A 24,432-nucleotide genomic window follows, 5' to 3' on the forward strand; every position below is an offset into this window, starting at 1 on the left:
TAAAAAAAAATAACAGATTCAGGATGTATAAAGATTAAGAGATTAAAAATTTTAGCAAAAGCTGTAGAAGCAGAATAGAGCAAATGGAGAATAACTTCAAAGATAGTAATGCTCAAAAGATGCAAGTGGAAGAAGTGAGAGAAATATTAAGTTAAAATGAACCACTTTGAGAACTATTTGACTCTAGCATGAAAGGCAAAATAATGATAATGGATATCCCAGAAGGAAAAGTTAGAAGAGAGGAAACAGGGAGATCACTCAATAATAAGAAAGGAAAATTTTCCAAACGTGGGGAAGGACCTAAATATACAAGTGCATGAAGCTTTAAAAACATCCAACCAGGTGCAAAGAGACTGACATCAAGACGCATACAGTGAAACTACTAAGTATTAAAATACAAAGAAAGAATATTGAAGGAAACTAGAGGGGAAAAATCAGGTAACGTGTAAAGATACTCCCATCATACTTTGATCAGATTTTCAGCAGAAACACTACAGTCAAGGAGATAATGGAATGACAAATTCAAAATAAAGATAAAAACTTCCATCCAAGAAAAACTCACTCTATCTCTGATATGAGAGAAGTAAAAGGCCTTCCCAAATAAAATCTGAAGTTGGCCAACACTAACATCCTCTACATGAAATGTTGAAAGAAACTCTTCTATCTGAATCAAAGAGAAAACAAATATAGAAAAAGTGGAAAAAGGAAATAGAATCAGAAAACTGAAGACAAAATGGCAGTGGCAATATATGTATCAGTAATCACCCTTGATGCAAATGAACTGAACTCACCAATCAAAAGGCACAGAGTTGCCAGACGATAAGAAAACAAAACCCAATGTGGGATATTCTTAATTTTTCATGATTGAAACTCTACATTCATTGAGGAGAAATTCCCATTTTTCCTTCTCTAGTCGCTGGAAACTACCATCTGCCATTTCTTAAGGGTCTCATGAAACCTGACATTAGGACATAGTGAGAGTACACTCAGGTGCTGGATACTGTTTCCTGTCTAGTTTGCTCTCCATACATCACCAATCAAAGTAGACTAATTAGATGAGCACATTCTCCTACACTAAATACTAAACTTGTTAAGCATAGTTCAGCCTTATTTGTTTTTATAAATTCCTCAAACCTAGTTTTTTGCCTTCCATAAATATGTAATAAAGTTTAAAATTTTTCAATGATTAATATTCATTAATATTAATTTTTGGGATATGGTAATAAAACAGGAAACTAAGTGCCATTCACTTAAAAGTTTGTTTATTGTTTCCTAAAGAGAAACATTCATTATCACCTCCTAAAAATATGAACAGCATGTGTAGGTCTTTAAAGTACCTTCCAAATCATTGCTTTGCTTACGTTTTAATGAACTGACTACCTAGATTATTTGGCTCAGTCCATTTAAATAATATAGCTTAATAATATAGTTACGGGGCCTCCCTGGTGGTGCAGTGGGTTGAGCACAGTGTTGTAAGGCTGTCCACAGGCTCTGCAGCACTGGTTTGATTCCCTGCCAGCCAGGGAGATACCCACATGGTGCGGCAGACCTCTCTGGTCTTGCCCGTTGCTCCCCTTGTTATAGGACAGGGAGAGGGGCAGCTCAAACCCCGCAAACCTGCCTATTCTAAATGGGTTCTGCCATCCGCCGCATCAACACAAAACATATGAGACTTTAATGGGAAGGAACTTTAATAAAACTAGGAAACAATACAGGTAAGGCAAAGAGTCTAGTTTCTAAATGAAGCACCCAAAGTTACCCATCCCTCCCCCTTTCCTGGGGACCACCCTGTTACACCCTCAGCAGTGTTTTCAGTCCATCTGCCTGTTCTGCTCCCCACTCTGTCTCTGGTGAATCCTCTCACTGTCTTGTATAAATAAATCATTAAAAAATAAATAATAGAGCTCACTTCCTTAAATAATAATAGATATTAAATAACTATGAATGTTCTTCCATGGCTAACTGTGAGAGTGAATTTAAAAGTCAGCAGTCAGACTTGTTACACATAACAAATTAATTGGGTTTGGCCAGAGCCCCCCCAATTAATGAGTTTAAATCTCACATTCAGTGTACATGGTCTTATACTGTGCTTATAAGACTGATTATAGCATTAAAGGCTTAATTAAGTGGCATAGACAATTAAATGAAACAGGATCTTTCCGCTTCATCACATTACTGTATTCTGAGTCATTTTTGTTTTTGATGGTAAAGCACGTTTCATCTGTTGAAACTTGGCATAAGCACTATACTAAGTGAATAGGTCTAGAGCTCTGATGGAAAATCAATTTTAAAAAATAGAATTTCAACTCATCCTTTTCCTAAGGTTTGAGAGCTCTGTGCAGCATGAATAGCACTCTGAGCCAAGCAGAGTGCTTGGCGCAAGTGAAAGAACTAAAATATGACCATAATGTACTTTTCTCAAAGTAATTCTTCTGGTGGCATGATAAATTAATGAAGTTATTTATCTTCATCCTTACCTAACAGAGAATACACAGATAAGAAAGGCTGGACAGTTTCCTAAGACCATGTGGCAATTTATTGTTAAAACTGAAGTAGGATTGCATTTCATGAATCAATCGGTTTTTTTTCTAGTCAAGCCTTTCATCAGTATGATTACCAATACCAATACCCTTTGTATTTTACTTAGATATTCTGATGCAAAAGAATTATCACAGTGATGAGTAGGTTCTTTGCTGTTTAATATTTAGTTATTGATTAAAAAGTTTATCCCAATATTTTCAGTTGAATATGAAATTGGTCTATACTTCTCTTCGCTTTTCTTCTAAAATTGTTTGGATGCATAGTTATTATCACAAATAACCACAATAAAAGCTAACGTGTACTGAATTCTTAATTATGAGACATTCTGCAGAACACTGAATGTGAACCTTATCTAATTTAATACCAGAATAATCCTCTGGGAATATGACTTGGTTTCCTGCATGTGGAATATAACTGTATGTTTCTATTTCAGCACATAAACCATAGCTAGAATCATCATCTATCTTTCCTAGTTTTAGTTCCATTAAATTGTGCTGAGAAACTAAAGATAGAAAGCAGAATCCTTTTATATTTGTTTGGGTTTTTCCCTAAGGCTTTGTCATTATATATATGTGTGTGTGTGTGTGTGTGTGTGTGTAAATGTTTATTTATTTTAATTAAGCATCATTGCTTTACATTCTTACTAATTTTTTGACAGTACAGAACTTCTCCTCTCAGGTGTGGTCACCATAACTCTCCCACCACCAAAACACCCATAGTCCTCCACCACAGTCCATTGTTCATTACATTTTTATCTGTTTTATTCTTCTTTATTTACTTACTCTAAAGGATATTGGTTTTTTCCTAAATTTTTAAATGTAGTACTTTTTTCTTACATTGTTGTTAATTTTTAGACAATATGTGATTTCTCCTCTTAGGTGTAGTTATCCATTATATTTTTCATGCTTAATTCTATAGCATTCTATTTTTAGCATTCTATTTTTAATGTTTTGGAGTCTTTCCAAAATTTTTCATAGAAATAGGATTTCTTTTATGCTTCCATATAGCACTGATTTACATAATTTACAATGGAATTGAATAATGATATGAGCAAATACAATTGGCACAGCTCATTTGGGAATATACACATCAGACTCTTGGTCTACATACATCCCCACGGAGGGGTCAGTAGTTTATTAATGATCTTGAGGGCAGTAGGTGAGATTCTAGGCTGTGAGCATCAGTTAGTCAGTTATATCCAGGCAAAGGAGAGAGTTGCTTAGTTAACTTTTTTTTTTTAATGGAGAGAGAAGGTAGAAAAGAGTTTGTGTATCTTGCCCAAATTCACAAAACTAGAGGAGGAACTTTGATATGATTCCAGAGTTTAGCTTCCAAGTCTAGCAAGTTAGTATTCTTTCCCTCCCTCCCATGAGCCTCAGGATAGAGATGACGGTGGTGAGTTAGGTAGGCTGCAGCAGACTGGAAGAGGGCATGAGACAGTTGTCACTGCAAGAGAACAGTGAGAAGCGAGAAGCCAGAAAGTGATGAAACAGTTTTAAAAATATGCAAAAGAAGAACCCTTTAATTGTGGTTTCCTTAAGTTAACAAGTATTTTTTGAACTTGAGCCTCCATAGTTCAAAACAAAAGGAGTTTCAGCAAACAAATTTGGTCAACCAATACCGCCAACTATTTTCAGAACTGGTTTTTGCAACTGTGAAACTGAAGAAACCTTGAAAGGGCATCCCTTCGTTCCAGCAAGCAATGGACAACATAGAAGGACCTCTGACTCGGTGGTCTCAAGAAGGAACCAAGAGTGGGAGCAAACTTAGTGGAAATCTGATGACAAACAGCGATTAAAGGGCCTCCCAGGTGGCGCAAGGGGTTAAGATGCAACCTATGAGGCTATCCTCAGCCACTGCAGCACGAGCTGGATCCCTGGCCAGGGAGCTACCCACACGGCGCAGCAGACCTTTCCTGACTCACCCTCTGCTCCCCTCAGCAGTGTATTTTAGTGAAGCTGTTCTGTTCCCCACTCTGTCTCTGGTGAATCCTCACAGCCCCCACACCTCTGGCCTGTACCCCAGTTTTTGTATGTATAAATAAATAAATCTTTAAAAAAAAAAACAGAACAAAAATAAGCAGTGATTAAAATGAAGTGACTTAGAATCTCACCATCTAATTCATGTAATTCTTGGGTTTTACATGTTCTATTTTTGTCAAGTCCTTCTTTGAGTAAGACTATTTAAGCACTAGTTTTGAAGAACTTCCTAGGCTCCTAGAAGGGATGATTTTATAGTAACTGTTTTCAATGCTTCTGAATGGATTATTATTTTTTTCATTAAGTATTAATGATTCAGTTTATGTTAAATGCTTTTGATGTTTCTTTGCTTGGCATTTTCCAAATTATTTCCTTCAAGAAGAAAATTACAAAGGTATTAAGATTTCTATGACTTCATAAAGAATTCATAAAAGGTTAAGAACTCAAATGGCTATCCTTTCAGTAAAATTGTTAAATTGTGTAAAATGTTCATAGATGGGACATCACATTTGTATATTTTCAAAAATACTATTTAGTATTTAACTATCTGGTTTAAAAATAATTATTGCAATCACTTAGCTATAGGTGTGGATAGAATTTTAAAGCCTCCTTCATATATACCAGTCTCTTGGGTCAATATCTTTTTAGAAACAATAGTAAAAACAATGGTTATTTTAATACCACCAGTATGAAGGTAAGGAGTAAATGAATAAATTGCCTTTTTCAGTTTCCAAAGATTGCAAAATTAGTTGATAAATTAAAAGAAAATACCAACAAAAAAGGGTGTTAGGGAGAGATCTAGTGTCAGTGTGTGTCCCGGGGGTTCTTTCCGCTGAGCCTGGTTTTGGTTGATGTAACTTCCAGGTCCTGCTGGCTTCTGAGAGAGCTCCAGTGCTTGCCTGGCTCTCTGGGCAGGGCATCTGCACTTTATAGCTTGCTTTGCATAAATTAAATTACAAATTGAACTGTATCCTGTAGGGTGCTTAGAGACAGGACCTAGCCCAAGCAGCAGCCTCCAAGAAAGGGACAAGCCTAGCCCATTAGTAACTGCAGTAACTCAGCTTTGCACAGCCCTAATTCCCTCCTCTACAAAATGTCCAAAAAATGCCCATTTCAGTTAGAGAGTCTAGGAAATGAGGCTAAAATAAATAAATAAACAATAAATGCACAAGTCTTTACGATCACACAGTCACCACAGGCTTCCTATTGATGCTGTTCATCACCCTGCCCCCAAAGATGCCCTCCTACCTCCTCACTGATCCTTACCATCAGTTCTGGTGTGCTTGCTGCTGACGGGCATCCAGCCTCACTTTTTTTTTTTTTAAGATTTATTTATTTTATTTATACAAGAGCTGGGGTACAGCCCAGATGCACGGGAGGGTGAAAGGATTCACCAGAGGCAGAGTGGGGAACAGAACAGGCAGACTGACGAAATACACTGCTGAGGGGAGCAGCGGGTGAGACAGGAGAGGTCTGCCATGCCACGTGGAATTCTCGCCGGCCGGCAGGGATAGAACCTGCGCTTGAGAGGCTATGGACAACTTCACAGTGAGGCGCTTAACTGCCTGCGCCACCAGGAAGGCCCCCGCCTCACTCTTGCTGTCACCCTCTCGCGTTTCTTAAATTGTTACCTATGCTTGATTCCGTCTCAAATATATATATATATATAATATATATATATATATATATATATATATATATATACACTTTGACACCCAAACTTCAGTTCTGCTTCTCCAAATTCTAGCTTCGGCATCTGTGTTCTATTGTTGGATCAAGTGCAACTAGACTTAAATGAAATGTATAATCCTTTTGCCTGCCCCTAAGAATATATACCTATGAATATGTACCTGCCCCTATGAATATGTACATGTGTCTATTATAGAGACTTCTTCCTGCCCTTCAGACTTGCGACTTTGACATTTGCCCCTATACCCTCCATTTCCTCCATGCCTGTTCCCAGAAAGTCACCTTTTGATGCTTTCTTTCTATGTCTGTTACTCATTTGTTGCCCCCACCATCCAGTCAAGGTCTTTATAGCACATCAAAGCCTAGAGCATAGCGATTTTCTCCAGATGGGTAGCCCTAATTTCAGTCTCAATTCTAGTGTTAATTTATCAAATTGTTTAAGAAATTGCTCTTCCTATTTAAATCTCCTCCTCAAAAAGCATTATTTGCTTTTCACTGTTAAAAGTTCCCACTTACTCTCTGAAAAATGACCCCTGCTTACCTGTGTAATGCAGAGCTTCCCTATTCAAATTCTAAAAGTCCTGTGAATAGGCCACACTCATTTCTGTTCTCAAGTCTGAAATAGCTGACTGTTCTTTGTTTGCGGAAGTCCGACTCCTTCTTCAGGATCTAACCTTGATGATTTCATCTCTCCATGCTCAGAACAGTGGTCTTGTAATCTAAAGTAGGTACTGATTAGGAGTGAACAGAAAGTCAGGCTAAGCCTCTTACACCTGTAACTCACTCATTCCTTAACCTTATCTGGTGTTAATACTATTCTACTTTGTAGGTGAGAGTGTGGCTCCCTGAGGTTACTAACCTTGTCTGGGCCACAAAGTTGTCAAGTGCTGGATCCAAACCCACATGGTCTGGTCATGGAATGCTTGCTTCAAACTCTTCTCCAAATGGTCTATAGAGGCTTCTGCTGTTACACACTTATTTCGTGTGTCAACCACCTCTATCACATGCAAGATTATTTAGGGAAAGCACTTTGTCTCTGTCCTCTCCGCTCTCACACTGCCACACAGCCACACCCATTGAGCATTCCCAGAGTTGGGGGGGGGGGGGAAAGCAAATGTTGTTTAAAAATGAACAACGATGTAAACTATATATAAATTAAAAAACCACCAAAAATAAATAAATAAATAAAAGTGAACCTCTGACAGCATCTGTCATGCTCACAACACACAGAAACACACTTTCTAAGGCTTTTTTCTATAGAATATGAACCATGCTTGCTGCGGTTTTTGTATTAATAACACAAATAACACAAATTTGTATTAATTACACAAATACTTTATGTATTTCCACATTTCAAAACATGGGCCAGACAACCAAGAAAGAACTTTCAAGGGCCTCCTTCCCTCTCTTCTTTCCTTCCTTCCTTTGCCACTCTCACAACCAATATTTGTTTTATGTACACTACATGTCAAGAAAACAAACCTCTGGGTGTGTTACTAATGTTTCCATCCTAGATGCTAAGAGACAGAGGCAAGTAATATAAAGTAATATCAAAAGCAATAAAAATATCACTAAAATTTATTGTGAACACATCATGAGCAAGGCATTAGACCCAGGGCTTGGCAGTTTCTCACTTAATCCTCATACAACACTATGAAATATTACCCTTATTACTTCTATTTTACATATAAAGGGAGAAGTGGAGAGAGGTTAATCCCACAAGGCTCCTAAGGGACAGAGCTGGGGTTTGCAGCCCTTGTGTTTTGAGACCAGAGTGGCTTTATTTATTTTTTTTTTATTTTAACTTTTAATGAATATCATTGTTTTACTACCTTGCTAGTGTTTTGACAGTATAGATTCCCCCCTCAGGTGGCTCTCTTAACTTCTAAACTGGACTCACACTGGGCTCCCTCCAGGAATAGATACAGCCACATGGCAGGTAGAGGGCATATCAAAATTGGTTTCATTTTAATAGAGAAGTGTCCCGGAAGTAGTACCAGGGTATAGCAGGAACACTTCCAATATCATCACAGAAACTACCTGCAAGTAGGTGTGTGACTTTTAACTTTATTCACATGTAAGATGGAAAATTAACACCAACTATTCTTGGAGTTCCTCTCACATGCAGACCTTTTATTCTGCAGAGGCAGCTGCGGGCAGCAAGATTTCATAGATTTTGGAGTCAGATGAAGGAGGTTTATTTGGAGGCAGCACCTTTGCTGTCACCTGTTACAAGGGTCTGCATCTACCACTTCTGCTTTGTCTTCTGCTAACTGAAGAAGAGCTATAACTTGGAAGGGTATTGACATCATTTCCCCCCTTCTCTGCATTTCCCCTGCATTTTCAGGGTTTTGCTAACCAGCATGTGTCACGTCAAATTTTCTCTTCTCTGAAATACAATCTGTTTTTGTTTCTGCTATAAAGGCTCTTTCTGAGAATCTCTTGCCTCTGCTTGCCTGAACTATCTGGAAGACATGGTCAGATTGCCCAACCCAATAATCCCTGCTGGAAGTATAATGTGACATAGTTACACTGTAGGGTTTTTACAGAAGGACAAACACAAAGGCCCAGCTGCCAAGTGTTCTCAAAACTCCTCAACTACTGGCTGGGGCCACTAATGACCAAGCAAATGATTAGAACATTCCATGATCAGACGTTTTGTTCACCTTATAAATATAATTATACCTGTAGTTAGTCAACTCTCCCTCCCCCGAATAGACAGTATGTGTATGTCTGTTTAATAAATATATTTAAAATTTTATTTTATTGTGGGAACACTTAACATGCTATCTAGCCTCAACAAAACTTTAAGTGTAAAACAAATAGGTTAATACTAAGTACAATGTTGCTCAGTAGATTCTATTAGTTACTAGCTTTGGGTGAGTGTGTGCCTGGAGAATTGATCAACAGCTGCTTTGCTATTTGTTGGTTGAAGAAGCCCTCTTCTGTTTCATCTTTAAGTTTTTCCCCCTTGGTGCTCTGTAGAAGACCTATATGCTTCAGGGTCACATTTGCCTTTTCTGTCCTTTAAAAGGACCCTTTATCAAAGGGTGCCAACTAGAGTGTCATGTAGGACAATTGACTATACGGTTTTATACTACCTATATAAGTTGTGAAGTCAAAAGTTTCAAAAACTTAAATTAGTTACATCTTATTGTTGGTGTTTACATGTCTATCAGCATATATGAAGCAAAAGTCTACCCTTATTTGCCATTTCATGTGCAAAATTTTTTTTTCCATCCAGAACAGAGCTCTTCTTGACATTATTTCATGAGTGACAATGTTAAATTTGGTAATCAACTAGTGGAAAGAGTGTGCGGCCCGAGTTACACTGTAGTACATCTCACTGTGTTGATAGAGGACATGACGTGGTGGTCTTTGGAGAGAAAAGATGAGACATGCAAGCTGTTCGGGGACATCTGTTGCTCTATCTATTTCTGCCACCAATCACTATACATTATTTAAAAAAAGAGATAATGAAATACATCTTTCAGGTCATTTGTTTTTTGTTTGATTTTTACAATCTCTCAAAGACTTTGACTATTGCCAACTTTAAATGCTTTTTGAAAAGTTCAGTAAAATTCAAACATTGTGACTATAATTAGAATACTGAGAGTAGGACACTACTATCGGTATTTTAATGTGAACAAGGATCTAATCTAGATGCATTAGGAAGTTGTTATTTAAATATTTCTGCTATGGAGTTGAAAAACATTCAACTGATTATCACTCTTCTGATTTTCTTCCTCATACGGAGGAAATTATTTTTTTTTATTTTTGCAATAAATGCCAGAAGGTAAATTAAATTCTAGGAAACCTTTTATAATTTAGTTTTAAAAAATATTCTTTTCATTTGTATCAGATTAAGTAAAAAAAGCAAAAAAAAGTAGATGTTAACTTTATAATATATTCATTAATCAAAAACATCACAATGAATTATATAGTCATATAACCTTTTATTTCTTGGAAATGGGAATTTGGCTAGGCTAAAAATTATTTTAATTGAATACTGCAATGATTTTTAAAGTTATTTTAATTATGTTAAAAATGACCGTATCTATACATGAATTAAATGAGTTACATATTTTGAACATGAGGCAATTATTTTTAAAATATTTTACATCAGTGAGTCTACAAGACAAATTGATTAAGGGTACTTTGATCCTTACAGCTTGACTTCAAAAATGCCTTTAAAATTCCCAGGAAGTCAACTCACAGCTGTTCTCCTAGCACACAATGACCACTACTGTTCTGTTAAGCAGGCCTGGTAACAGCAAACACTGGGAAGGGAGGCACACTTGTTAGGTTCATTTTCCCAAAAAAAAAAAAAAAAAAAGAACATTTCTTGACAAAGAGAAATCGTCACTCATATCCAATTATTTTCTAAAATTTAAGGGCCTCTATATTAATGGTAAATGAGTTACTGATAAATGTGCTTGATTGCAATTAAAAGAGATGCAACAAAGAGTTATGTTAAAGGTGTCAGATAAATATTAATGATATCCTGCAATCTTTTTAGTCCAATCTCTCAAATTACTTATGAATGTGGACTTCTATCTCCAACAGCACATAGGCAGGCAGGAGAGGAACTCCATATGCAAATAATATGCTTTCCTTGTAGTTACATACATATTTTTAAAAATAATAGCAGAATGCTGAAAAAATCAACAAGCACAATGAAGACAGAATTATCAAAGAAACTCAGTGATTTTTGTTTTTTGCTTTTAATATTTCAGTGACACTGATAAGGAAACATTCATTATCTCTTCAGACAAATAGACTCATTCCAGGGCAATCAGGGTTCATCAATCATGGCTCTGAAGGCAAAATGCAGAAAACACCATCCAATTTTCAACTTCCCCTTAACAAGCAAATCAAAGAAGTTATTTATTATTATTATTATTTTATGTTTCATATTTCTCCCCATCTCAAATATAACTTTGGTGCTTTGTCCTTGACTTGTAGTACTAAATAATCAATATTCTTTCAATAGTTCTTCCACAAATGAATGAATACATGAATGACTTCCCTTCAAAATTAAATTAGGATACCGAAGTTTATATGCAGAACTAATAAAATTTGCACTTTAATTTATAGATAAGGAAGACTCTAAGCCCTGGGGTTGGTTAGAGACAGTCCTATGTATTTCTTCTAATGCACTGTCTAAGCTGTTCATACCCTTTTCATGTATGTTCCCATTTCTCTAGTTTTCTTTTGTCCTACCCTTGCAATTTTCTTCCACCAGTCTTAGGGATTTCTTTCCTTAGTACATTTTCTGTATCTGATTGATTTAACAAAGGTATTTGCTCTTTTGTCAATTGAAACAGTATTTACTGAGCCATACAAGTAACTTTTATCCATGCATTCATTTTCTCATTTCATTCAAAATCTAGCACAGAATGAAGCAAACAGAACCTACAAGCACCTTGGTCTCTAAAGGCATCCCAAGTCCTGACATGTATGTTGCTGATTCAGGCTGATAGACTCACTCAGTAAGGCCCCACACAGTGCCTGGCAAATGGTGAGCATTCAATTGCTTAATAAATTTAGTTGCTCACACAACTAATATATGGAACACTTATTATGTTTCATATGATGATAGTAAACAAAAGACCCAAGTTCCCTGCCTCAGAAGCAGTGCTGTCCTAAGGCCCTTCTAATGATGATGGAAACAGTGGGTTCTGTACTATCCCCTGTGGTCACATATGGCTACTGAGCAGTTGATATGTGGCTAGTCCAACTTGGGAACTGAATTTTTTATTTTACTTAATTTGAATTTAAAAGCTGAAAGAGTACACATATTTGTCCACTGGACATAACTTTACTATATTGGAAAGATTGCATCTCTTTTTGACTGTTACATCCCATTATTCTTTATTATAATACATGTACCCTGCATGTGCACCATTTCCAGCATCTAATGGATAATTTTTATAATGACTTTATGTTGAAATTATAACATTTTTAATATACTGGAGTAAATAATATATCATTAAATTAATCACATTTATTTTTACTTTTAAAATGGTGGCTACTCAAAAATTTAAATTTACATATATGGCTTATATTTCTATTGGATATTGCTGATCTTGAATAAAGCATGAGTGAGGGAAATAAATAAGCAAACACATAAATAGTTATGAAAACTGGAGAATCTTATTATAAATATGTCATTCTTTATGTTTAAATTAAAATGTTGTAGGGTACTATATGTCTCAACAATTCCACTTCTGGGCACATATTTAAAAGAGTTGAAAGGAGGAGTTTTAAATAAACATTTGAAAATGGTATGGGAATGTAGTAATATTTCACTAGCACATCCATATTCACAGCAATGTTATTCCTAAGAGTCAAAAGGTGGAAGCAACCCAAGAGTCCATTGATGGATGAGTGGATAAACAAAATGTGGCATGTATATACAATGGAATATTATTCAACCTTAAAAAGGAAAATTCTTCAACATGTGATAACACATATTAGCCTTGAGAACATTACGCTAAATGAAATAAGCCTGTTAAAAAAGAGAATTACTATATGATTCCAATTATATGAACTACCTAGAATAGACAAATTCATAGAAACAGAAAGTAGAATGATGGTTTCCAGGCACTGGGGAGAAGGGGAGGGCGGGGAGTCATTTAACAAAGTACGTTACGAGTTTTTATATTCATAGAGTTTCAGTTTTTCAAGATGAAAGTTCTAGAAATGGATGGCGATGATGGTACTCAATGCCAATAAACTGTACAATTAAAAGTGGGTAAGGTATTAAAAGTTACAGCTTGTGCATTTTCCTGTAATTTATAAATATCAAAAAAATTTAAAAGCCTTATATGGGAAGTAACTATCATTTAGTGTATTTTATTACACTAGTAAGATTTAGTGTATTTTAGGTATTATGAAGGTCAGTGAAAATAATGAATTTAATTTTGTTCATATTTGCTTATCTATATATTCTAGATAAACATTTTAAAACAGTATAGGTACGTAGCAATCTCAAAATATATATGTGTATCAAATCATCACTTTGTAATCCCTACACTTACATGATGTTATATGTCAATGATATTTAAATAAAACTGAAAAAATAAAAATAAAACAATAAGATGGTAAAGAAGTCAACAGACTAGATTGTAAAAATCACCAGTGAAAATGCATTAAAATCAAATCTAAATGTGTTTTATTTGTCTCTTTGGATCTCAGTGTAACACAGAACCATATACTTTTGGAGAAGGCTTAGATAGAATTGCACTCCCAGGACATTTTTGAGGGGGAAAGGACCACATTTGACTGTGAAATACAGGTTGTTTCTGTGAGTGAGAAATTGTATAACAGATGTACAGTCACAGTGGTAACTACAACATAGTAAAGACATATAAGCAAATATGAGTAAGCAAGGATCGATGTCATTGAAGAGAAATTCTAGAGGACTTTCACTAGAGAAAGATGCTCAAACCAAGGCCTGGGCAGTGGTGGGGACCATCTCCCATTATAAATGGTTCAAAGGGAAACCTGATAATTGCGTTGGAAGGAAATTTAAATATGGTCTATAGAATCAATCACGGAGTATTCACGGCCATTCATTAGCACCTTGGCATGAATTAGTTGATGTGATTACTCGGCTGTGGCCAAAATCCTGAGGAGTCCCCTGGTCTGGTCCCCCTCACACCGTGTCCCTCCCCTCCTGCTCTCTATACTTCTGCAACTAAGGCTCAGCTCCTTTCAGACTGCCTCCATCTGCTACTCAGGCCATAACCTCACTTCTAGGGTGAACAGTCTTCAGATGTTTCTTAATTCCTAGTCTCATGACTTCTCTCCTGTCCTGCAAATCCTCTTATCTTGGAATTTTCAGTGAAAAGAATAGGGCAATTTGTATGATTGCTTGCAGTATTGCTCAGCACAAATGACTTACTTCATTTTAGAAGGTATTCTGTTACACAGTATACAAGTATATCAATTACAGTTGATTAAAATGTTTGTGGTCATATCTATTTTAAAAAAGTTGGGCATCTATTCCTTGGTTAGAAATACAGACTCATTGTTTTCTCTGTGGGAAAATCAAGTCTGACTTAGGATTCCTTTCCCAAGAGAGCCTAAGGCTCACTTATATGCTATTTCTGTAGGCATTTTTAAGGCTTTGTTAGTACAAGTGCAAGTTTTAACTAATCAAAACATGCATTTACCCAGAATACCCGATTTCCAAGTCATGTCAAAGTTCAGTTATTATATTGACTAGTCTACGGAGATATCTCACAGAATATGCTTTGTTGCAACTTCCACAATGAATTCAAACTAGCATGAGGCTAATTTTGTTGAGAATTGCTTTGACCTGTGCTGCTTTAATGAGATCTATCGTATCACTCCTGAACGTTCATTTTAATTGGGAATTCTTTGTGGCTTTTACACAGAATATTGAATTTAAGATGGAAGACTGAAGTAATTTTTGGCTAACAAAATCACAAAACTCTTCTTCTTTTTCTCTTCTGGTGAAAAGAACACATCAATCTTGTGCCAGAGTCAACCCAGATAAAAGTTTCTCTTTTTCAGTTACACAACAAGGTGCCCTGCTTTAAGGTGAAATCTGTTGTGAAGCAGTTAAAGATATTTCTCCACTGCCACCTAATGTAACCATGTGTGCAAATAAATCCTGGACTGAGTTTTATAATAGCAATGCAAATTAAGCATGTGGGAGATTTCTGGGAGATGTTTCATATCTACACTTTGACCATGTGGTGTGACATAGCCATTTCTCCTACATTAGCTGCTATCATTTTAGATTTGCTTAGTTTGCACAAATGCACTGTTTTAATGCAGTGTTATACAATGAAATTTAAGGTATTTCAATATAATGTGGCACAGCTGTGTTGTTATTCATTCTATATCATAAATTTGACTGGCTGGAAAATGAAATTTGCTTAAAAATAAACTCTTCAGAATTCCTTTTAATGAACAGTTCGCGTGTAAGTCTTCCATTTTGTGGATGGGAAAATGGCATCTAAGATACTTTATTTCACTGAGTAATAAATATTGTTTTGAAACTATAAACCCAGAGAAAATTGGTTATTTTTTAAAATAGAATTCATTAACATAGTTCAGAGAGCCAGTTCTTCAGGAAAGCTGTTTATAAAAGCAAACACGCCAGAGATGGATTGCTTGGGAGGCCGAAGCAGAAAATTGGTAGCTTAGAACTAGAGGATGGATAAAAATGAAACTTTGTTTATACCAACTTGGACCATTTGGGCATAGAATGTACGAAAAGACTATTATATATATTTTTTCATCAAAACCTGGGACTTACATTGGTCTGGGTGTGGATCAGAGGTCTGGGTCCAGATCTCAATTTTGCTATTGTTAGCTAACCAAGTGGCCTTGGCCAGGTCACAACACACACACAGGGCAGTGGGAAATGTATAGGCTTCTCTATCACAGAGACCTAGATTCAGTGGCACATTTGTCAATATTTAAATGGCTCTCCTGGAACAAACAAATCTACCTACCCTAGTTTTTAACATTTGCCAATTTTCACAGTGTAAATATTCCCACCACAGCCAGTTGTGAGCTACCCACATGACCTTGCTGAATGCAGAATCTGGAAGAGATGTGCATAGCCACTGCTCTCCAGATATATGTCTGGATAGTATAGGTTAGCTCGAGTCAACCTAGATTCTATTTCTGGCTCCATCACATCAGTTAATATGTGGAGTCTAAGGCAAGTGATTTAACTTTTCTCCATCTCAATTTTCTAATTTTTAAAATGTTGACAATAACCAAAACTTACAAGTTTATTTAGAGGATATCCTAGAAGGCTATGGACACTGAAATAGTATACCCTCAGCAAACTTTAACTCGTCAATTTAATGATTTAATATTATGTCCTTTGTCTGTCTTGCTGTTTTCATCTCTCTTCTTCACAGTCTTTGAAAGAACAATTCTGCATTTGTTCTACAGATCCTCACTCTGCCAACTGCTGTTTGGTTTTCACTTAACTGAACTCCTAAAATATAACTTCTCTGTGGTGACTAGCAGTCTTCTCCTCTCCCCAACCTCCAAATCCAATGGACAATTTTCAGCAATTATTTTGTTTGATTGTTCTGCTGCATTTGACAAAATGACCACTCCCTCTTTCTTTTGACTTTCTTCCTCTCTGATTCAGTCACAGAGAGTGATGCCGATTGTTGGAGGACAGCTTTGACTGATCTTTCTTAGTCCCTCAGTCTTTGGTTTCTGTTATTATTTTCTTTGTTAATGTTAGGGATTTTCTAAGGACTTATCCTTCCTCTTCTCTCTTACACCCTTCATTCCCTTTGGACCAGCTTATTCATAACCAGGGCTTCCACTATGATTCAGGTACCTATGACTTAAAAGATGAGTGTACATTCCACACTCCTCTCTGGGGTTTCAGATTTTTAATGCCTATTGCTTACTTTATATGTTTGACATTTCTGCTTCTATACCCCATAGATCACATAATAATCAATACAGATATGACTCAATTTATTATTTTCCCCACCAGACCTGTCCTTTCTCCAGTGTTGTCTATGTAGGATGCGCTACTTTTTTCTTAGACTGGAAACATAAGATTCATCTTCCTTTACCTCCCATGTGCAATCACACAGGTCAAGTCTATCTTATAAAGATATCTGCGGGCCTCCCCTGGTGGCGTAGCGGTTGAGCACTGGGCTGAAAAGCTGCCCGCAGCCTCTGCAGCACTGGTTCGATCCCTGGCCACCGGCGAGGGTACCACATGGCATGACAGACCTCTCCTGCCACCCGTTGCTCCCCTCAGCAGTGTATTTCGTCCGTCTGCCTGTTCTGCTCCCCGCTCTGGCTCTGGTGAATTCTCTCACCCTTCCATGCTTCTGACTGTGCCCAGTGCTTGTATAAATAAATAAATCTTAAAAAAAATAAATAAATAAAGATATCTGCTTCCTTATTGCCACTGTCTTAGTAAAGACCCCTCAGGCCTTCATCCTTAGACAATCAAAATGATACCCTGTCTGATTTCCTTGACTCTAGTCAATTCCCTTTCCAATCCATATTTCCTCTGGAAGGATTTTTATAAATTCAAACATTTATAAATTCCTTGATCTACTTGATTAACTTCCATCACTTGCGACATGAAGTCCAAATTCCAAGGAATAATATAATGGTCCTTGCTTATTCTGGCTCATGCCTTCTTTTCTGACCATATCAACTCTCCGTTTATGGCTGTGCTTCAGTCTTGTTAAACCACTATTTTCCCCTCAGTAGACCATGCTTTTTCTGTCTCTGTCTTTCTAGATAGCCAGTCCTTTACTCTTTTCAATCTGGTAAACTATTCCAATTCCTTCTTCAAGTATCAACTCAATTCTTCCCTCTTCCATGAAATATTTCTTGAAATCCTCATGACTCCCTGTGAGTAGTTCTCTAAAAGGTACTCTTCACACTGTGCTATAATCATCTGCACTTGTTTGTATCACTCAGCTGAAAGTGAATGGATGGAAGACATTAGTGCCCTATCTTATTCACCGTTGCATCTCCAATATAAAGCACAAAGCTTGGACCACAAATGTTTATCAAATTGGATGCACTGAGTTATAAATGCCACAGATTCCTTCTCTGCTCCTTTTGTGGTATCAACCAGATGTGGTCAATATAAGACCTCTTGTGTGCTTTTGACAAGTTAGGATGATGTCCATTTTCAAGCTTAATCAAAGTGGAATAATGGTTCTCAAAATGAGAACAAAACATGTAAAGCATCACATTGACATTTAAAAAATTATGGGCTTTTCAAGATGGATCGTTTCTTAAATTTATTTGTCATGATATAATCCGCCTAACTTCATATTTTAATGTTGGTCACCAACAATTAAGATGATGGCAAATTAGATTTTCTCCCACTTTTTTTTTGGGGGGGGGAGTGGAACTAGTCTTTTAATGTTTTCTTTCTCTTTTTTAATATTTTATTTTATATAATTCTTACATCATTTTTCATTTTTCCACAACACATGCATTTTCATTTTGGTTATATTCCCCATACAATTGAACCCCCCCTTATTTTGACCCTAATCCTTCCTCTCCCCCTCCCCCTGTAGTGTGTCTCTGGTTTATAGTTGCTTGTTGATTTTGATTTTTACTTTGTATTAATTAGTCTTTTTCCTGGTCCCTTATTTAGGTTTTCTAAATTCCTGCTAAATTCCTGAGTGAGACCATCCGGTATTTTTCTTTTTCTTTCTGACTTATTTTTGAGAGTATACTGGAACTGTGGGGAAAAGCACTGTAACAACAACATCACAGAAAAAAAAATCATGCTAAATATGCATGTATTTGAAAATTTAGATTCAACAAATGAGTAATATTTATAAGAAAGTATGGATGCTATTCTCACACAGATGGAAGAATTTGTTTGGTATCTATTGCACTATTTTTTAATCCTGCATGACTACATGTTTAATGTGTGTTAAAAAGTTTTAAAATGGAGGTGCTATTGCTGTTTTAGAACATTTTAAAGAGGCAAAAATCCCAGGCAATAAGTAAGCAGCAAGGGACTGAGCTTGCAAAGCAGATGTTCTACCATTTGTTGAATTTCCAATAATAAATTTCACCTTTTGAGTGAAGAAAAAAATAACATTGTTCCTCTTTACCAGTAACTTTTTTGCAAATTATGCAAATGAATCCAGCATCTTTAACTTTAAGGTTGCGCTAATGAAAAGTATGCAACGTCATTTAAAAACACTCATTATCTTTTCTACTGATAACTCCATTCTCTGGTCTACCAGGACTATGCTTTACTTAATAGTTAAGTGGATTCAAAAGTGTTCTCCCCCTTAGAAAAATTGGGACAATATATATTTCACAGACAGTGTCTCTAAAATCTGTCTAATAAGGCTTCTAGTATCTTTTTTTCTAAACAATAATTTATGAAGCACTTTTCTCTGTAAGAATTTTTCTTTATGCTTTATGCTGTGTTGCTCTTAATATCAAGAATTCCTTGACCTAAAAAAGGGTATTTCTTCTGGTGAGATAAAAGTACTTCAAACTCTATTACAGAGCTTTTTGTAAAATAATAAAAAAAATGAAATCTATGGGCTAGCTGGTTGTTTTCTTATTTTTCTGGGGAAGATATAAGGGTCATTAAAAAAATCAACGGCAAATAGAAAATGGATTACATCAGGAATTTACCTCCTGATATTTTGTCTACAATAAAATTTTAATATTCATTCTTTATCCACCCAAATAGCCATATTGAGCATTGCTTTTGCTAGCCATGCTGTATGGCTATGCATGGGTTTCGAAGTTCAATGTCAAGAGGTTTATGCTTTGAATTGTTTTTCAAAATGACAATGAACGATATAGGTTAAGCATATTCTCTTGCAAGTTATTCTTGGCTTATAGGAAACAGCATCATATTTGAAACCACAGTCACGGTTACAATAAGGGTACAAACAACTTTCCCTTCCCAAAAAGCTAAATAAAGTATAGGGCAATTTTATTACATTCTCTTTGTCCCATATGCTCTACTGGGCAACTCAGTCCAACCTAAATTAAATAAGCTTTGAAATATGATTCATTCAGTTACATAATGGAATGTGAGTCATTAGTGCCGTTCTCTCTCTCTCTTTCTCTCTCTCTCTCTCTCTTTCTCTCTCTCTCTCTCTCTCTCTTTCTCTCTCTGTGTGAGAATCCATATGCACATTGTGGAGTACAGATTAAATACAGTAATAATTATAAGTAGAATCATAGGCACAAAATTGGAAAAAAAAAAAACTAAGAAAAATCCCACCGAACTCTTCAGGAATCTTTTGTCAACATCCCTTGCTGGTGATGCCCCATCTCTGCACAGTTTTATTAACGATCTAATTCTTTCCAGTCCTGAAGAGGTTTCCTTGCTAGGAAGTTATTTCTTAGTCATATTTCTGTAATTTTCATCTTAGTGCCAGATTATTTAAATAATTAATCAAACTTAACCAATCAAAAGGTGAGGGTTCTGGGAGTTCCTATTTTAATGGGGAATAATTTTGTCTATAATATGTTTTCTCAAAATTCATTGCTTTCCAGCATGATTGCTTCAATAGGCTAGGACATATTGGATCTAATACTGCTATCCCCTAAATGGGATTGTACTTATTATAGACAAGATGGTAGAAGGGACACTGTCTAATCCATCAGGTAGAACAAGAATCTAAATAAAATGAATGATAAATTATAGAAGTGCAGGCAGGAAGTCAGAAGCAGGAATGCCCATGATATTTCTAGTATCTTAGGCATATGTTTATGAGAGATGCTCACATTCAGACTAGCTTCACTAACTGAGCATGGTAATACTTCTGACTATTTTGACAAAATTTATGGCCCAATTTTGTAAACTTAGATTATAGATGCACAGATAGATAGACAGATTTTCCAGGATAGGATTTGTGTTCTTTGAAATGATAAGAATCTTCAAATTTTCCCTAACAATTTGAGTTCTGTTCATTCATTATCCTTGATTTTACTTTGATATAAAAACTTATTCTCACATTCTTACAGAAATCAGACACATTGACAAGATGTGAATTAGTAGGGACAAATTAGCTTCATTAATAAAAGGAGTTTTTTGATAACCCCAGTTATAGAGTTCCCTACCTTAAAAAAGACCTTTCTGGGCTCTCTGTGTTGGCCTAGGGTTTAAGTCTCAGTGGTATCACTACCATGGCCTGAGTTTGCTTCCCAGCCAGGAAGATACCCCTCACATGCTGCAGCAGACCTCTCCTGTCTTGCCTGTTGCTCCCCTTAGCACTGTATTTCAGTAGATCTGCTTGTTCTGCTCCCCGCTCTGTCTCTGGTGAATCTTCTCACCCACCTGCAACTCTGGCCTGCACCCCAGTTCTTCTATGCATAAATAAATAAATCAATTAATCTTTTAAAAAAAAGACCTTCCAATTATTGAAAAGCATTTTATGAAGTATGAAACTGAACACAGTATCAAAGTGATACTGCGTAGGGGGAAAAAAGGTTAGGATGATCGGTCACCTGAAAAACAAGGAGTGAGGAAGGTATAGTTCTCACCCTGCCTCTGTCTCCAGTCCTTTCTGTCTCCTAGTCACTAGGACATTAGAATCCATGATATGTGGGGAAAGAAAAGAGGCACCTGGTTTCACACTGGTCAGTTTAGCTGTCTTTTGAACTCTAAAGCATCTTTAATGAAAGAAGCCAGTGCCGATGTGATCATAGCAAGTGCATTTTAGAAACAGCATAAATAATTTCCCTTCAAGGAGCAATATGTAGGTGATGACATCTATGAGGAAATCAGACACTTTCTTGCCTAAACTTTTTTTTTTTTGTATTCATGGCACACTTGAAAAGATACACATAAAAGAATGCAAACAATAACATTTAAGAGAGAAAGTCGCGCAGGGAAATTGCCTCGTGGTTTGAGATGATGCTAAGGTTAGGAAGGGTAAAGAGACAGGGTTTTAAACTGTTTATACACTTTTATGTTAACACAGAAATTTGTCTTCTATTGACTAAACTGACTGTTTTGAAACACACATGATAGCTTGTTACTAGACAAAAAATGAAATTGAAAGAAGACATAGTTGGGAACAATTGAGTCTATGTTGGCAGCTCTCGCATATCTAAGAATGGTGGGTTGCTGGAGATTTAGGAAGGGTGATGGGCCAAACTAGAATTCTCTGATTATTGACAATTTCTGGGCATTTTGCACTGGAAGACAGACCCTGCTGAAAGATTTCCTGGGCAAAGGTACTTTACCCCATGACTTTGAGCCAAAACCAAGTACAGAAATCTAAAAACTTATTTTTCAATTAGTTAGCAAATATTGATTTCATACTATGTCTAATGGCACAGTGCCAAAGTGTCATGCACATCTGAATATAAATTAGAATTTAAAAATGTAATTCTTCCAAAATATAAAGATTGTCCTTACTTAAGTAGTTAATACTGCCCTGAAAACTATCAACTACATAAATGGTATTAAGAAAAATAATAGCGATTCATAGATGTTTGGAAAGTAAAATGATTTTTAATTATTATAAGCTCATATTTTGAAACTGGTAGTTGCAAAACTTACCTTTAGCTAGGTAATCATAAAAAAATTAACATTCCATCTCATTTTCTGTTGAATAGAATGATGGAATTAGAGGGCATTATTGATGTGAAAGTGAGAAATCTACATCCATTAATTTTAATTCATTTAATTATATTTAATATAATTTAATATTTAAATGAGTATCAGTAATAATTTAATACCTATAAATTTTAGTACTATAAACTATTACATTTTTATGTGAGTCTTTGAATTCTAAATTACATATATATATATATATATATATATATATATTTTTTTTTTTAGGTGGAAGCAAAACCAGGAAATAAAGCTTGAGGTAGTGAAAATCTTACCTGAAGTTGCTTTTTGTACTCTTTTCTTCTCCATTCTCCCTGAAATGAGAAGTGGCAGGTCAGTTGCTGGGTGGGGCTATGAGAACATGATGTAACTAAGATGAATGTCCAGATTACAGCAATTTCCAAACCTAATCACTACTTCAGCCTGTCCAACATGCTTCTAGAGATGACTGGGCATAGCAGAAATGGATGAAAAATGCTCTCAATCAACTTATAAAAGTAAAAAATAAATCAGTAATATTTAATAAGCTGTTGGGTTTTAAAAATCTTATTTGCAAGAGTCATTTATTCAACAATAAACCTACAAATTAAAAATCCCTAGAATGAATTGTGGGAGAAAACATCTTAAGAAAATAAGATCATGGACTCTTACAACCTACTTGGAATATGTAGGGCAGACAAATAAGGTGAAATGAGATGTGCCCCAGAAGGTACCATGTTTAAAGATGAAGATATCAACTGACTATTCATGGTGTCCCCATGCAGTCATGGAGAAAGTGGTATTTAATCTGGATCTTGAGATATCACACATATGTGTGATTTGGGGAATCTGAAATGAGGAAAGGATTAATTCTTGGTAGAGGAAACAGTATGGGCTATGCAGGGCAAGGTTATGTTAAGGAGAAGAGTCACACCTAGAGTTGGCTTTAGATTGTTGATAAACTAGAAGCTTTGCATAGGAAGAAGGTAAAGATAATTTAAATGTTAGGTAAGAGGAGGGATGGACGCAAGAAACATGGGGGAAGCAGAAATGATAAGGCCAGAAGGATTTGCAAAGTGTGAAGTGCAAGGAAGAAAGGTCAAGAAAAATGGTCACCTAGGTGACGGGCTCAGAGACAAGATTTAGGCAAATGATAAACTGTGATGGGTCACAGGAGTGATTAGTTTGGTTTTAGACTTACTGAGTTTGCAGTGCCATAGGAACAAAGAACTAGGGAGGGAGATCAAAATTGAAATGACGGACACAGAAAATGCCCATCTTGCTATGCTGGCTGGAGCTGAGGGGGCTGAATGTGAATGTAAAGGCAAAACAGTATAGAGGCTGAACTGAGGAAAATGAGCAATGAAATGAAAGCACTACTTTTGTTTTGTGCTGGGCACCATGAGAAGACAGAAGACGAAGCAGAGGTCCGTGGAGTTCAACAGAACAAAGAGCTGAGACCATGAATAGGCTTTAGGAAGTGTGGCGGGTCTCAACTGGTGCTGTCGAGCTTACTGTTGCTTCTAGGTTATGAGAAAGTAGTTTTAGCAGAGAGGGGGTGGGAATTTTCAGAGAGGCTGAAAGCCTGCAGATGGAGTGGATGACCAGGGAGGTGAGGCTGAGGAAATGGCCTCTCATCCAAATCAAGGTTTCTTCTTGGCAATGGGATACTTGAGCAAGTTTATAGGTTTACATCAGGAACTCTGCACTTAGGCAATGGTCTGTGCAAAGCAGCACTGCTGAGGTGAGATTCTTGGTCTTATGCCAGGAGAGTGAGGCCACTCTTCCAGCCAGAACTTTCTTGTCAGCTGTCAGTATTCACAGGTGGTTAGTTACTCAGCGCCTGTGCCACACATGGAAGCTGCATGTAAACCTCATTTTAGCTTTTCTACCAGTCCTTCTTGTCTCTTAAAATTCAAAATATAAGGTGGAAAATGTACAATCTTCCCCCCGCACAGCTGCCAAAAGTGTAGAATTCATTTAACTGGCACCTTGATTAATGGCACATTCTATTCATTTGGGTGATTTCCAGAGGACTTGCTTGATGCAATTTATATCAATGATTCAAACAGATAAATGGCATGAATAGTCCATTTAAAGCTTCATTCATTACCAAGTGCAGCAGGGTACCTCTTCATTTTT

General features: G+C 36.3%; 1 protein-coding gene across 1 annotated transcript in view; it reads right to left on the reverse strand.

Moving 5' to 3' along the window:
* The window catches only part of CHST9 (carbohydrate sulfotransferase 9), a gene marked incomplete at both ends in the record, with an annotated part of 212,974 nt that overhangs the window by 112,793 nt on the left and 75,749 nt on the right, over positions 1–24,432 (reverse strand). Inside the window, one exon of the mRNA XM_084252923.1 lies at positions 22,587–22,625. Within this exon, the coding sequence (XP_084109049.1) occupies positions 22,587–22,625 (39 nt within the window). The remainder of the gene's footprint in view (positions 1–22,586; positions 22,626–24,432) is intronic.

The sequence above is a fragment of the Talpa europaea genome (assembly GCF_964194135.1).
Source record: "Talpa europaea genome assembly, chromosome: 13".
Lineage (NCBI taxonomy): Eukaryota > Metazoa > Chordata > Mammalia > Eulipotyphla > Talpidae > Talpa > Talpa europaea.